The following is a 15,207-nucleotide window of genomic DNA, read 5'->3' on the forward strand; positions in this document are numbered from 1 at the left end:
TTAGGTGTAAGTAGTTCTAAGTCTAGGGGACTGATGACCTCAGATGTTAAGTCCCATAGTGCAAAGAGCCATTTGAACCATTTTGAATAAAGTATTGGACGTGAATATGATGGCTACTAAAGGCAGAAATATTGCACTAACACAGCAGAAATATCAGTTTCTGGCTCTGTTTTTCACTCTACCTTACACAAACGTGGAAGTATATTGTCATCTGGCTGTAAATGATTTCTATCTCGACTTTTGTGGGTGAATTGTAGTTCACAGAACAACAATTCTCAGCAAGAACAACATCCAGTCAATACAAACTACCGCCAGCATGGAGGAAGTGGACGCTTGAACTGGGTTACGATGGTATTGTGTTCAGATAGTTAATTAGTTTAATGTACAATGGATCATTTGTGCAATTAATTGCAAGAATATGTAAACACGGCTTTCTTTTCTACTTTTCAATTTAATTTTTTTATTATTTTTTTAATACAGTTGCGAATTAGTAATTCCTATGCACCACGTCTTACACACAACAAATACAGAAATCTTCTACAATACAGAAGGAACAAGTCACGTAAACTAATTTTTTTTATTTCCATAAGCTGTCTTACATGTTCTTGTTAACACAGTGTCGCCGATACGTTGATATAAGGTCGTGCCAGCCTTCGTGAAAACTGCGTTCGCTTTCAGCCAGTGAGAGCTAGGAGCTGACCCTGGTGAAGAAGGGCAGAGTGTTTAGCGGCGCAGGGTAGGCGTAGAGCCAGGTGGGGCCCCGTATGGTGGGGTGCTCGGGGTCCACCTCGTCCCGCCAGTAGCCCTTGGGCAGGTAGATGTCGCGCCTCGTGGCCGTGCGATACGTCACCGGCGCCACCAGCAGGTCGTCGCCCAGCAGGTACTCTGCACGGGAGGGAAACAAAGCGTCAGCACATGGCATACCCCAGTCATCTGACAGATTCATACCGTGTTAGGTCTATTCTTGTGATGTCCTTAGGTTAGTTAGGTTTAAGTAGTTCTAAGTTCTAGGGGACTCATGACCATAGATGTTAAGTCCCATAGTGCTCAGAGCCATTTGAACCATCTATTCTTGTGCTACACTATACTCACTCCCCTCAGGGGTCTAATTTCTGCTGCTTGTACTTCGCTGTCACCTTTCTTCTTCTGTATCCAACTATCACTTCAGTACAACATTAATGGCATCGCCAAGGTCATAAAATTTAATTTTTGGGCGTTATGTATTGAAATGTTTTGTTCATTTTTCCAAATGTTGTATTGAATTTCTGCAGATTTTCATCAATATAATTATCAGAAATGTAGCTTGTGTCACACCATACATATTTAAAATATGCCACCTATTTCATTAATTTCTTGTTAATTACTATTTTCAAATGTGTTGAATATTTACAATGGAAGCTCGTAACTTAATTCTTATGTACTGAAATTTTGTAAGTGTATTCTGTTCACACTCTGCCTAACAAAGGAAAGAAGTAGCACCCAGAAGGTCATAAATTCATTCTTATACAATGAAATTTTAAGTTTGTATTTTATTCATACACTGCCTGACAAAGAAACTGAAACATCCAGAAGGTGAATAGAGAATGAAATGAAACATTATGCATTAAGAAAATACATAATGTTATTTTAGTGATTACAAAAGTCACTCAAATTTACAAGGACCTCGCATTATGAGCCCACTAATCAGTATGACGTTGCACCCCATATGGATTGAATGCATGCCCTGATTTTGCTCTCCTGACCCAATTTTGCTCATGTCTGTTGGGCCTTCATATCCTGAGCACTGACACTGGGACAAACTTGACTTTGGAGCTCGTTCCAGATATGTTCTATCAAGACCAAATCTAGATGTCTTTCTGACCACAGCAGTAGTTCAGCAACATGCACGCAGCCCGTAGGGTCACATTTCATCGCTGGACGTGCTTTGCCCTGTTGAAAAATGTTACCTTGAGAGGTAATACGTAAGGATGCAGGATTTCCGTAACAAACGGCTGTGCCATCAGGGTTCACACTGACACTACCACAGTAACGTGAAGTCATACACGATGATTCCCCACATCGTGACTCAAGGAGTAACACTGCTGTGCCTTTCCAAAAAATATTGGGAGAATGGGACATCTCCCCACTTCGCTCTCAATATCGACGAAGGAAGGTGATGTGAGACAGAGCTGAACCGTGGTGTGTCAACACTGAGCACATTGCGTCACGATTTACCAGCGGTCCCTGCTTCTCGGTCGTATCACCACTCCAAAGGCAGCTGTCTGTGATTTGGTTTTGACAGCAGCTTATGCATGGTATGGTAATTTCCTACACTGGCTGCTGATAGTCTCCGAGCATTGGGTGCAGGATGACAGAGATTTACTTGTTTTCGAACAGGAGGGGCAGATGTGAAGGCGTTGTGATGTGCTTTGTACACAGGGCGGCGATCCTGCCTTCTGGTGACCAGGTGTGATGAAGCAGAATGCTCACAATTAGTTATGCCTGCCCTCACGTTCCCATACAGTGCAATACTCGACCAAACCCACATCTGAATGCTCCAAAAATCTGGTATTGCATGATTCGACAAGCCGACAAAAAGAGACCCAAATTGAGGCCTCTTTCATATTCAGTCATGTGATGTGATAGGTGTCTCACCCAAGTACACATACTTCCATGTTTTTCACATTGATCACTCGTCATCTGATACTCTTCACACGAATCATGCAACGTACCATGCGTTTTAAGGACACTAAAAAATCACAGAGAATCATTTACGAACTCACCAAAGATTTGTATGTTTATGAAGTTAATTTGACATTCGAGCATGTCTTCTGGGTTCGTCACTTTTTTTGTCAGGCAGTGTACTCGGTTCAGCCATACTGCTAACTGCAGGTCGTCTTCACTTTCATGTATTGTTGTTTTATCATGTGTGAAAGGTCATGTTCTTAGATTAGTGTATTTGTCTAAATTAATTCCTCGAAAATTAGCTGATATACAATTTTTGAGGACGTTGTTAATGTAAATGTAAAAAAAGACTGCCACCAAGTAGCTGTTCATACACGCTTTCATGCTTTTAATGCAAAGTCTCTCTTGAAGAAACTGAACGTAAAGAGTAATCTCTAAGTGTATCACGAAATGCGACGTCTGCATGAGAAACTTGTCACCTCACGACAATGTGAGTGATGGATGGTCTGTGGAGTTGTAATGCAATCTTTGTGGAGGCTTGAAATTGTGCTGGGAAGTCTCCTCAAACAAAGCCGTCAGTACTTGGGTAGTCTTTATATAGACATTCCTTTGGAGACAATAAAAATGAGAAATGATCCGAGACTTCAACAACAGCAGTGCAGCCACAGATACAGACATTGGCGTCTCTGAGGCCGTTTAACATATCTTGTGTGTTCACTGTAGACCACTGTGATGAGAATGTCGCGGGGTATCTGTTGAAGTGTGGCATTGCCTGAGTAACATGTTAGTACATGGAGGAAGCATACGTCTAAGGCTAGTTGTCAGAGAAATCGTAACTGAGAGATTCGAAAATAGAATGATAAAATACGAAACCGTGTCCAGAATAAATCTAAAGATAGGAGCCGTGAGAGAAAGATGTTGGCCATACCGTCGCTGATCTTGAGAGCGGTGGAGTCTGTCGGGTCGAGCCACCAGATGGGCCGGTTGACCGGAGTGCCGTCCTCCACTGCCTGCTTCATCAGCTCGACGATCTTCGGACCGTACTGAGCGCGCAAAGCCGTCAGGTTGCGTGCGAGCTCCACCGTCTGTAAAAGTAGTCACAAGTCACAGCCGTGAGCCGCCCTGCTGAGACTGAACTCATACAAGTTTTCAGTACAGCATACCTTACCGTCTTACTACATATAGACTGGATTAATCTGTCTATTCCTTTTACGTCACGCATTGCATCAACGCTGCGAAGCGATATTTACTTTAGAAGTGGCTTTTACAGACACACGAGCACGGGACGCACCTCGTTGTCGTAGTCCCAGGGCACGGTGCCGAAGTGGACGGCGGGCATGAAGGCGCTGGCCTCCAACCAGCGGATGTACAGTTCGCGAGTGGCGATGACGCCCGTCTTGGTGCTGCCGCCCACCTTCTCCGGCATCACGAAGGGGTAGCCCTGCAGGCTCATCTCCAGCACCTTGGGCAGCAGCGTCTTCAGGCCGTTCTGCGTGCTCCACGCCGTGTCCACCGCGTCCATGTGGAAGAAGTTGGGCAGGCGCTGGCTCTCGACGCCGGAGCGCAGCCTCGCCATGGGCCCGAACTGGGCCACTGCCTTGGCGTACGCGTCGGTGTAGACCACGGGCGCCCTCTCGAGCGGTGTGAGCTGTGGCGACTGCGGCAGGTAGCTGGTCTCGCCGAAATCGAACCTGAAGGAGTCCACCCCAGTCTTGTTGCGGAGCGCCTGCAAAGAGATCACAAATAAAATTCCGTACCTGTGAGGCAAAGTAAGTGAAGCATCCTGACTTGGAAACACTGTCTGATTCTGAGTTGGTATGCAGCCGTGAAGTAACAAGGCTATTCTGTCGATATGAGGCACAGCCTGTGTGAAAAAAAAAAAAAAAAAAAGTTGAGTTCTCCCTGGAAATAAAAACAGAATCCACAATCTGGATTAGTCTCCCATTTGGATATCTGGAGGGAGACCGCCAGGGGGGAAGATCATGACGAAGTGCTGAGATTAAAATTGATGTAAGACATGGATGTAGTTTTGTACTCCTATTGTTGAATCTATATATTGAACATGCTCAGACGGAAATAAAAGTAAGTTTCAAGAACGTGATTCATATTCTTATTGTTTCAAAACGCGAAAACCTGGTCTCTGCAGCCACAACCCCCTCTCTTTAGCACTCCTCTTCATCTGCATGTGTGAAGAACATCCAATCTCACTGACCAAATTGTTTAAATACGAACTCTGATGTTGGCGGTCGTCCCCTCATTTTCTTCCATAATGATTTTCCTGGAAAATGTTTTCCAGGAAAGTGTCATGTCTAAGTATCGATGAGTTTTGCTTTGCGTTGGTCTAGAACTTTCGGGAGTCGTTTCTTCGCTCTTGTTTCTTGTAGGACCATCTCATTCGTTATTCGATTAGAATTCTGAGTGAAAGAACATCAGTAATGAGAGTTGAAGATGAGTTCGTTATTCTGAGTGAAAGTCAAAGGGAACTGTAGGAACTGTTTGCTGGAATAAACAATTTAACAAGTACAAAGTGTGGATTGATAGTCAACCGAAGAAAGATGAAAGTAATGAGAAGTAACAGAAGAGATTAGAGAAAAACTGAACATCAAAATTTCCGACCACGAAGGAGGCGGAGTAAAAGATTTCAACTACTTTCGAAATGGATTGAGTAAGGAAGTCATCACACAAAGCAGACTGCTGCGGGAAAAGAGGGTACTCCTCAGCTAAAGGATTATACTGGTATCAAATATAGCCACAATTTCGGGAAAAGTATCGTGAGAGTGTAACTTCAGTGAACAGCATTGTATGGCATTGAATCATAGAGTATGTGAAAAACTGCAGAACGACAGAATCGGAGCGTCTGTGATGTGGTGTTCTAAAAGAATGTCGAAAATTAGGCTGAGACAGAGAATGAGGAGGTTGTCTGCAGAATCAGCGAAGAAAGGAACATGTGGAAGACGATAACAGGAAGATGGAGAAGGGACGGGATGGTAGAACAGGTTCGTGAACATTTTGTTACATTTGTTATTACTTTTCTGATGTATTAACTCGTTCCATGACGATAGAGATTTGCTCCTCAATTTAATCCCGTGGAAGCAGACATTTAAGTAAACAAAATAAATAAAATGAGAGATTTTCATGGCAGTAGTGGAAGCATTAGAGGGAAGTATTGTAAACGTAGACATTGGCTGAACTGCACACTATACTCCTGCTTCAAACATGTTGGAAGACTGACGATTACAAAAAAATCATCATCTATTTCCATAAGGCATATGTATCTTTTAACAGAGCACATACAAGCAATCTTTAAGTGCTCACTTATAGTATTTCTTCTTCGTACACCACATACTTCGTTCGCTCAGTGCTGTGAACGACTCACCGAGGTCTTCCTAATGACGTCATTCGATAGCTGTATTTGGAATGTCGAAAAGCAAAAGCATAAGCCAATCCGAAAACTATAGTACACTAATAGACAAACAGCAGCAGTTAGTTTCAAAATAAGATTGAATGTGATGCTCCCTGTTGATTTCTTCTATGCCGGTCGCTGCATACAGTAATACGTATATGGATTCATTTTAATTTTAATGAATCGACGGCAAATAGTTCTAAGTAAGTAAATAAAAAGCTTACTAACCAATTCTCGATTCATAAATGATCTAACCTTTGTTCTTTTATATTATCACGCTCGTGTGTGCTTAAGGTTATGGACTGGTGAGCTACAGATGAAATTACTACATCTCTGCTCTGTGTGCTAAATGCCTAATATTCCAATTGCTCGTCATATGAACTATCTCTATGGGCTGCCTAGACACATGTAAAGGAAATAGTCTCAGTAGACATCCGTTTGTAAGCTATATTTTTTGCAGAATGTATGTCTAAAATTATTTGAATAACCTGAAGTGAGTATTTTTCTTTAATCAGAATATCTCCAAGCGATTGGTATTATAGAATTTACATAGAGTCGTACTCTGTAACTAATTTCTAAGCCATAGATACATGAATTTGCAGCAAATGTACTCACCGCAACTCGATCAGTCCACCAAGCTACCGCATCAGGATTGGTGAAGTCGACAATGCCGGCCCATCCACCCCACCAGCGAGTAGAGATGCTGCCATTGTTATTGCGCACAAAGTAGCCTTTGGACTGTGCCTCAGAGAAGAAGGGTTCGCAGTCACTGTTTATAAATGGGTGTATCCACAACGCGACAGGGAATCCCAGTGCGTGGAGGTCGTCCACGAGCGCCTTCATGTCGGGGAACTTGGTGGTGTCCGGGGTGAAGCTTCCGCGGCAGCTCTCCCAGAAGTTGACTATTTCGAGAAGGCTGTAGCCGAACCCGTGCTCGATTATGCCTGCGGCGCGCTCTCTCACGTTCTGTTCGGGTGGCTCCACTTCCCAGTAGGGCTGAACACCCAAGCGTTCGTCTGGAATCGCCGTAGGCTTGCCCAGGTACTTCTGGATACCGACCAAGTGCGCCTCCTTCGCATCACCGTACGTACACAGCTCGTATTCCAGCACGTTGTCGCTTCGGTCCTCTGGGTAGGGAGACGCGTTCTCGGCACTGAAGCACAGTTTATTACTCGTCTGATTGCCGTTTTGGTCGACGAAGAGAGGAACGTTCGTGTGAACGTGAACGAGTCTTCCGTCGGAGAAGACCCAGTAGCGCGTAGCGATGGTGGCGTGGTCTCTATGTTCGGCGACGTATGCGTAGTGCTTGTACACGTTGTTCTCGATGGGCCAGGTGCGGTAGGTCGATTCGACACCACCGTAGATGTGGCTCCTCAGGTGCCGCTGACACATTGTGATTATCTCACTCGGATTGTCTTTGGTGTGCCGGATCCAGAGACATTCGCCCGACCTGTCTTGGTGCCGGACGAGAACTCTCGAGGCGCCAAAGTCGAAGGACTCCTCGTTTCCACGAGTCTCGTGGCGTGGAACTGCAGACCGCTGGTTGCCGGAGGCTTCGATGTATCCCACTTCTACCTCGTCTCCACCTGCAACGTGCAAGCACATAGTTGCTGTGAGTGAATGTATGACAGTCAGTAGTGCATGAAATAACAATCGTAAAATAGTAAAATACGTTGGCACACAATTTTATAATAATTTAATAGAGCACACAGACCGTACATAGTCTTCAATATCCAAACATGGAAATCATCTGGTATTCTGCATCACATAAACTTATAAATCTACTATCATCTTACTTGTAACAGGTACGTGAATCGACTACAATGAACTAGGCTGGATTTCCTTTATACCATTTTTACACTAGTGTTTGACCAGCCATTTCCGCTCTCTAACAAGCAGCGTGTAGCTGTTATTTCGACAACGCAGGATATTTATCCCTATGCTTTCTTATCGACAATGGTACTCATGAACGAACACTATAATATGATGTAACGTAAGTAAGAGCACAGAGACTGTCTCTTTGTAATTGCATGTCGTGAGTAATGCACATGGACAACGTGGTAATTCAGAATGGGATGACGAACGAAGTAATTTCGCGAGAGGAAATATATGCTTGTCCACGGAGTTAACAGTTCTCAGGGTCGTCGAGCCACATTTCAGAGGCATTAAATACCTAATATAAATACAGATACTTTCGGCAAAGAAAAAATATCATCTATATAAAAGAAATTTAAGATTCAGTCGATTCTTATTAATATTAAGATCGTAACTTATAAGACAATATGAATTTGAATAGTCTACAGATGAATTCTGAATTTAAATTATACTTCGTATCTTATTTAATGTTAGCGTAAATTAGGTATATTCTTTGTTTTAGCAGCAGTAGCCCTATTGTTGGAGAACAACTCCAGTAAGTTCTGTTTACTTTCTTGTGTACTGGTGTGACCTGTGCTACTTTTCAGTCCTTAGGTAGGAATCTTTCGCTGAACGACTGGCTGTATATTCCTGCTGTCTCATTAGCATACTCCAAAAGGAATGTAATTGGTTTAGAATCTGGACAGGAAAACTTCCCTAATTGAGTTACATTGCTTCACTACTTCGAGAGGATCTAGTTCGGAAATATTTATGTTGCCGCCTTTTCTTAATTCTGGTTACTGAACTTTCTTTGGTGAATGAATTTCCGAACTTTTAGTAAGTCTCGTTTGGTGGCGTTGACAACGATAATATTATCTTTGAAATCGTGCCCTGAGAGTGTTGATTGTTTTTTGTTACTGGCACAGTTTACACAGGAGCAGAACCTCTTTGGAGTTTCTTCCAGGTTTCGAGAGCTAGTTTTGCTGTGGAAACTATTAAACGATCTGACTCTGAACTCCGTGTAAAGTTTCGGTCATCTGTAAACTGTCGCTAGGCTTCGGTATTTTGCGTTCTTTTAAATCTTGCATGAGATTATCCCTGTTTTTGCGAACGTGTCCCGAGAAGTATTGTGTAAAACTCTCAGTTGCCGTCAAGACTACTTCTTTGAATGTGAGCTACATTTGGTTCTTACTTGCATAGCATGGAAGGAATAAAGACTATGTCTTAGAAGGTCGTCTAGCGAATTATCATCTGGTTTTTTAAATACATATATTTTGAAGAACGGCATCGTGAAACCACCAGCAGGCGCTGCAATGTGTATTCATTTACCATGTACCGGTCACGGTCAAGCAACCATTCCAAATCATGGATATGAATTTCAATGATGGTTCCTTGGTGTCTAGTACATAACCGTTACCCATTACAGCAGATGTTAGTGATGTATATGTAGACAGTGTCGAATACAAATTGAATGCACAGTTAAGTGCATAAGATTTGAGTCACTTCAGTTTGCACCTTTGTACCTTTTGCTCAAAGAGCAGTACTTTGGCATCAACTGAACTTCCTGCATTCCTATTGGCTAACGGCAGAAGTTTGAATGTCCAACATAATAACATAAAGTCATTGTATTTCATACATTTTTCTTTCTCGTAGATTGGTGTCTGATTTTAAGAATCTATAAGTGTGGTAATCTGCACATGAACTCACAAATCGTGATCTAAGATACTCTCACAGTTGCGAAGCACCAGCTTCCCTTCATGCCTGATGCCTTCCCCAACGGCGACGTCATCTTTCAGCAGTACAACTGTCCGTGTCTAGGAATCAGAACCGTGCTACAGTGGGCGACTGTAAGAAAATCGCGTCAGAGGGATGAATTACTGGTGAGTTCGAAAGTGCTGCCAGCAGTCCAGCTAGCCCAACGACCACGCACAGAGAGCCGGAAAGAACCAGTAAACCGCGATTACTGGAATAGTGGAACTCCTGTGTATAAAACAGATCCAAACCTCAGATTACCACACAAATGAGTTAATGTGATAAGTTTTTGAGAGTAAGCACGTAAGTGAGAATAAGCATGGAAAAGTTTTGAAATTATGCTTGAAACTTGTGGCAAGTCCTTAACAGTTGTCATTTGTGAAACACTGGAGGAATATAGTCTGGATAATAGGCGCCGCTTTTTAAGCAAAAATCAAATTTATTTATGCACCTCAATGTTTTCGACGTCACGTCTCCTGAACTATATGTCATATGATGATGCAGTTTTTGCCAGTATATTCAGTGACGTATGCGAATACAGTCTGCAAATCGTGCTGGGAATAGATTAGGTGACAAAGATAAAATAAATTAAAACAACATGCCTGTTGAAGTTTTACTTTGTCCCATTTTAATCGGAAGCTAGGTTTTCGCACAGCTAACGGTCTATGACATTTTATCTCCTGAACTATAAGCTCTACAATGAAGTAATTTTGCAGGTACATTCAATGGTATATATACGTACTGTATACAAACTGTGTTGTGAACACGATTGGTAGTAAAGAAGTAATATATTAAAACGACATGTCTCATACTGAAGTTTTACTATGTGGCCAGTGAAAATGTAGTAAGAGATAAACTATTTTTTATTCATCACTTTATGTCTGTGTGTATGGGGACGGGGGGAGAAGAGAGTCTAGCGAAAAAAAGTTTTGGTAAAGGCTAAATTATGTGCAAAGTGTGTTGCAAGTCGATAAGTGCTTTCATTTTAAAATACTGGATGAATGAAATTTGTATATTTGCATGGCATCCGTCACAGTGCCTCAAGAAAAACATGTGCTTCCTAAATGTAGTACCTGTCTTATTGTATTAACCTTTTAACGTAAGAGTATATGTCTTAATGAGTTAATTATGATACCAATCTAATTTCTAAATTCAGTCAGTAAGTATGCAAAATATTTACAGTTAAATTTTTATTGCCCCTGGAAGCTGTTAGTGATTTGGAGTGATCGACCATGCTGTACCCTGCAGCAACTTGATGGAAGGATTTGGGTTTTACATATGTGAATAGAACATTACATGCTATCTTCTGTAGTGTCAGTAGTAAAGTACGAAGGCGGTATTGTTAAGCTATGGGGTGTTTTTCATGGCGAAGGTGTAGAATGCTTATTGCAAAGGATATGAACAATTTTTACAGAATTGTGTACAGTGTACAGTAGAGGATCATTTTGGAGATGGTGATTGCTTTTATCAGCATGAGAATGCTCCCTATCGTAAAGCAGCATTTGCGAGGGAATGGTTTGTAGATAATACCATTTCTGAAATGGATTGGCCTGCCAGGAGTCCTGACCTGACCTTTGACATGACTTAGAATGTCGACTCTGCACCAGAGAGCAGGGTCTAACATTAGTACTTTCTCTGATTAGAGGAAGAATGGGCTATCATCCTCGACAGACATTCAGACACCTAACTGAAAGTATCCTCATCAGAGTTTAAACCATCAAAAGGGTCAAGGGTGAATACACTCTATATTAATGTAGGCTAACACGTGTCAGTATGCTTTTGGTCAGTTAGTGTAGTGGTGGGTTTCAGACACGGACAGGGTGAAATGAAGGTGTAGTGTAGAAACTGTGGCAGCCTGCAGCAGCGCAGAGCCAGCAGGCTGCCCGCTCTGGACAGCCCCCGCACGCAGTGCCCTCTGCCCACACTCACCCCTGTCGGACAGCAGCAGGATGCGGCCGCTGGTCTGGTCGTAGCGGGTGCTGAGCCCGGCTGAGGCAGACGCCACCAGGGCACCCAGCAGCAGCAGCGTCGTGGGCGTCCACATGGCTGCGACAGACAGGCGAGCGAGAAAATCAGTCGACTTGTAGACGCTCGACACTTTAAGTGACGCGCACAAAATAACTTAGCTGGTGCTGCAGGCCTTCAGCACATGGCATCCGGCGATGAAGCACACACCATAACACAGGATTACTTTTATCATAAATGGCGGCAATTCGTATCGTCAGGAGCGTGGATTAACCTCTTTAGTTCTTTTCCAAAATAAATTCTTGTGTAATTTTAGGGTAATTCATTTATATAGACCTATTAAATACCTTACAAATTAGCAGTGCTATATAATAATAGTAGTAGAAACAGTATACTGTCTTTAATTTTTGCAATACTTTGGAACACTTCACCAAGACACGCATCAAGAAGAAAATAAACTTTAATGAGAACACATTATGTGCTAAAACCTGCAAAACTATCAGGATTCCTCGAAATAACCAGTAATCGAGAAAGGTATTTCTCATCAAATTCTTCAGTAATCAGTTGACTACTGTATGGGATTTGTTACTCGAATATGGCTAATAGCATTTGCTAATTACTACAGGATTTTTTTTATTTCATAATTTCATAAATAAGATGTTAACCCTCCAATTTCAGAAAAAAAAGGTCAGATGCTGTTAACTGATGACGAACAATGATTTCAGTGGCCTGTCTAATGTTTACAGGTTTTTGGGAGCTGTGAAATTAGACATCGTTCATGACCTATATTGTTTTATAATTGCCTACTTCAAAGTAACTAACTGTACATAATCTCTTGGGATTCTGCATTTAAGACTTGATGCACGAATGGAGTAATCTAACATTCAGCATATAAACTGGATTGATTGCTTCTCCTAAAAATTTTATAACGAACGATTATGCAATAATAGAGATAAGTAAACCTACTTATATTGTCTTGATTTATTTTGGCCTTCATAACTACCAGTAAGAAACAGCATCGAGGACATCTCTTTTCCAGGAAGATAGCTTTTACCTACAATGTTCCAGCAATTTCTTCTGATTCTAACGGTCCCAAACAATTTTTTTAATGTGGGATCTCGTCATTGAAACGATCATTTCATGAATAATCGACACTTTTTGTATACACACACACACACACACACACACACACACACACATATATATATATATATATATATATATATATATATATATATATATATATATATTACGAAGTTATTTCAGATATTCACTGTTTCTCACTGCTTCTCAATGACCGACATCCAGCGTCTCACAAGGTTTACTTTTCCGGTGATGACACAATCGTATTCTAACTGTTTAGGTAACGGCAACTTAATGCTGTTACTCGCAAAGAGCACGATGTCGGCGCGTACGCTCTTTTTTACTTTTGGTTCAAAATGGCTCTGAGCACTATGGGACTCAACTGCTGTGGTTATCAGTCCCCTAGAACTTAGAACTACTTAAACCTAACTAACCTAAGGACATCCCACACATCCATGCCCGAGGCAGGATTCGAACGTGCGACAGTAGCAGTCCCACGGTTCCGGACTGCGCGCCTAGAACCGCGAGACCACCACGGCCGGCTTTACTTATGGGAAGACGCTTCCAGTGAGCAGGTCAGCGTTGCTTGAGAATGAGCATCGACCCTAGAACAGCTGGGATCGTATTTGGTGCAGGATTCTACACAGTTACTGAACGGAGCTAATTCAACAGATTGGGAAGACACGTTTTCTACTTTGATCTCTGTCTGAAATGACGTTTCCCTGCTAACCACAGGCAAAGGTCTTCACTTACTTTCACTAAAAATGTCATAATAAGCGAGCCTAAAACATGTTCCAAAACTATGTAACAGACCGTAATCATTAGGGACGGTTCAATCCTCCATTGGCCTACGGTACACTGATGCTAAACGAGGAACAATCTGTGTACAATCGAACTGTGTCTCATCCTCCGTTTAGACGCCTCAGAGTGTCTGTACAGGTGTCTTCGATCCATTTGCTGATTTAACAAAAGACCAAAACTTACGGTTTTCTGCCAACTCGGTTGATACCGCTTCACTTTAGAGTACATTGAACGCTTTACGTACGGCTCTCACTACTCCTTTTTCTGTCACTGTTTAAATTTGCAGTGAAGCTCTCTTTGCTTTCGTAGCAGAAGTCAAACCACCGCGGGTCTTTTCAATCCGTCATAATTTTGCTCAGCACATACCTGTCTAAAGCATATTGTGCAATACTCTTCAACTTTCTCCATTGATACGCAACATTGTCAATGCTGAAGGTGACATTTTCGTGTTGACCGCTCAGATTATCTCATATCTGCTACTTGTCGCTCATGCTAAGGATAAATATCGTCATACCATTCACTATCTTCCTATTTGTAGCCATATTTAATGATACTGTAAGGACCTTTTGATCACTGATTGCCTGCTGTGTGCTTACTCAGTCGAAAAGTTGGGTCCTGCTGGTGGCTAGGAGACCTTACACCTTGCCTTCATGAGTCGGTCCTCTCATTAACCGGTCAACGTAATTCTCGGATAAAGCATATAGAAAAGTTTCACATGATTCCCTGTCCCTATTACCCACTCGAGTCAGTCATTCTATACGTGGTAATCTGAAATCACAACCCAATAGTAAAACACAACATAAAATTTCCCCGAAATATTCTCCGAGTGATCCCTTATGTGTTTCGCTTCTAGTGGTGGTGAGGCAGGGGATCTATAAAAAGCATTCGGTGACCATGTTTGTTTCACCTTTAACACTTAACTTCCACCCAAATTAAATGGCATGCTGTGTGTGTACTACTCTCTGCGCGTAGTCAACACTTATAAGCCTAGTTTTGGGATTTGCATTCACTGCTTCTATACTACCATTGTCGATACTCGATACAACCCACTATAATAATTTGAAATACGAGAGAGGAAAGAAGTTACATCTAGCAGTAGCCACCGTCTTCCATTTCTCCAATAAGTTTTCCTTGTGATCCACTGCTTTATTAGTATCCATCGCGTTTAATATTATGATTTTTTTCGTTTCCTACATCGTTATAGATAAAAAACTAAAGAACAGTCGTCATTTTCACAGTTACTGGCCACAGTAGATGCTCACTATGCCATAACAGAAAAGCTTAAGCAGTTGCGAACTACACTAATTAACGTACGTGTCACACATAACAGGTAATGGCTCACCTCTAAGCACTCTCTCGGTCGCCGTGCAATGCAGAGCAGCTGACGTGACTTTTGTGGTGCCTTAGCGGCGTATATATAGGTAAAACTAATCTATTAACTTCTTTTAATAATTACTGAGATATACGAGTAGGACGTCAACGATGCAGTTATTATCTGTTAATAGTATGATAAGCTCATTATTCACGTCAAAGTAATCGAAGCTGATCATAATTGTTACACTCGAGATATCATCTGGATCAGGCGATATAAAGCACGAACTGCTTTATCTGTCGCTAGAGAAATGAGTTTTATTCCAGCAGAACAAAATTCAATTTAACAGTACATAAGAATCATTTCTATTTTT

The 15,207-nt window shown here is 42.0% G+C and overlaps 1 protein-coding gene across 1 annotated transcript; it reads right to left on the reverse strand.

Annotated features, from left to right (window-relative positions):
* Positions 1–467: 467 nt before the first annotated feature.
* On the reverse strand, positions 468–14,934 carry LOC126260237 (myogenesis-regulating glycosidase-like). Its single transcript, XM_049957545.1, has 6 exons — positions 14,865–14,934; positions 11,603–11,719; positions 6,683–7,653; positions 3,956–4,390; positions 3,593–3,749; positions 468–885 (listed from the first exon to the last, which is right to left on the reverse strand). The coding sequence occupies exons 2-6, from the start codon at positions 11,715–11,717 to the stop codon at positions 689–691; spliced, it is 1,875 nt and encodes a 624-aa protein (XP_049813502.1). The 5' UTR covers positions 11,718–11,719; positions 14,865–14,934; the 3' UTR covers positions 468–688.
* Between the last annotated feature and the right edge of the window lie 273 nt (positions 14,935–15,207).

The sequence above is a fragment of the Schistocerca nitens genome, chromosome 5 (genome assembly GCF_023898315.1).
Source record: "Schistocerca nitens isolate TAMUIC-IGC-003100 chromosome 5, iqSchNite1.1, whole genome shotgun sequence".
In the NCBI taxonomy this organism is placed as follows: Eukaryota; Metazoa; Arthropoda; class Insecta; order Orthoptera; family Acrididae; genus Schistocerca; species Schistocerca nitens.

Bases quoted from the DNA above. Each gene is read 5' to 3' on its own strand.
- LOC126260237 (XM_049957545.1), bottom strand. From the start codon at position 11,717: ATGTGGACGCCCACGACGCTGCTGCTGCTGGGTGCCCTGGTGGCGTCT. The intron at 7,654-11,602 runs GTGAGTGTGGGC...TGCACGTTGCAG, and splicing joins CCTGCTGCTGTCCGACAGGG to GTGGAGACGAGGTAGAAGTG. The intron at 4,391-6,682 runs GTGAGTACATTT...ATCTCTTTGCAG, and splicing joins GGTGGACTGATCGAGTTGCG to GCGCTCCGCAACAAGACTGG.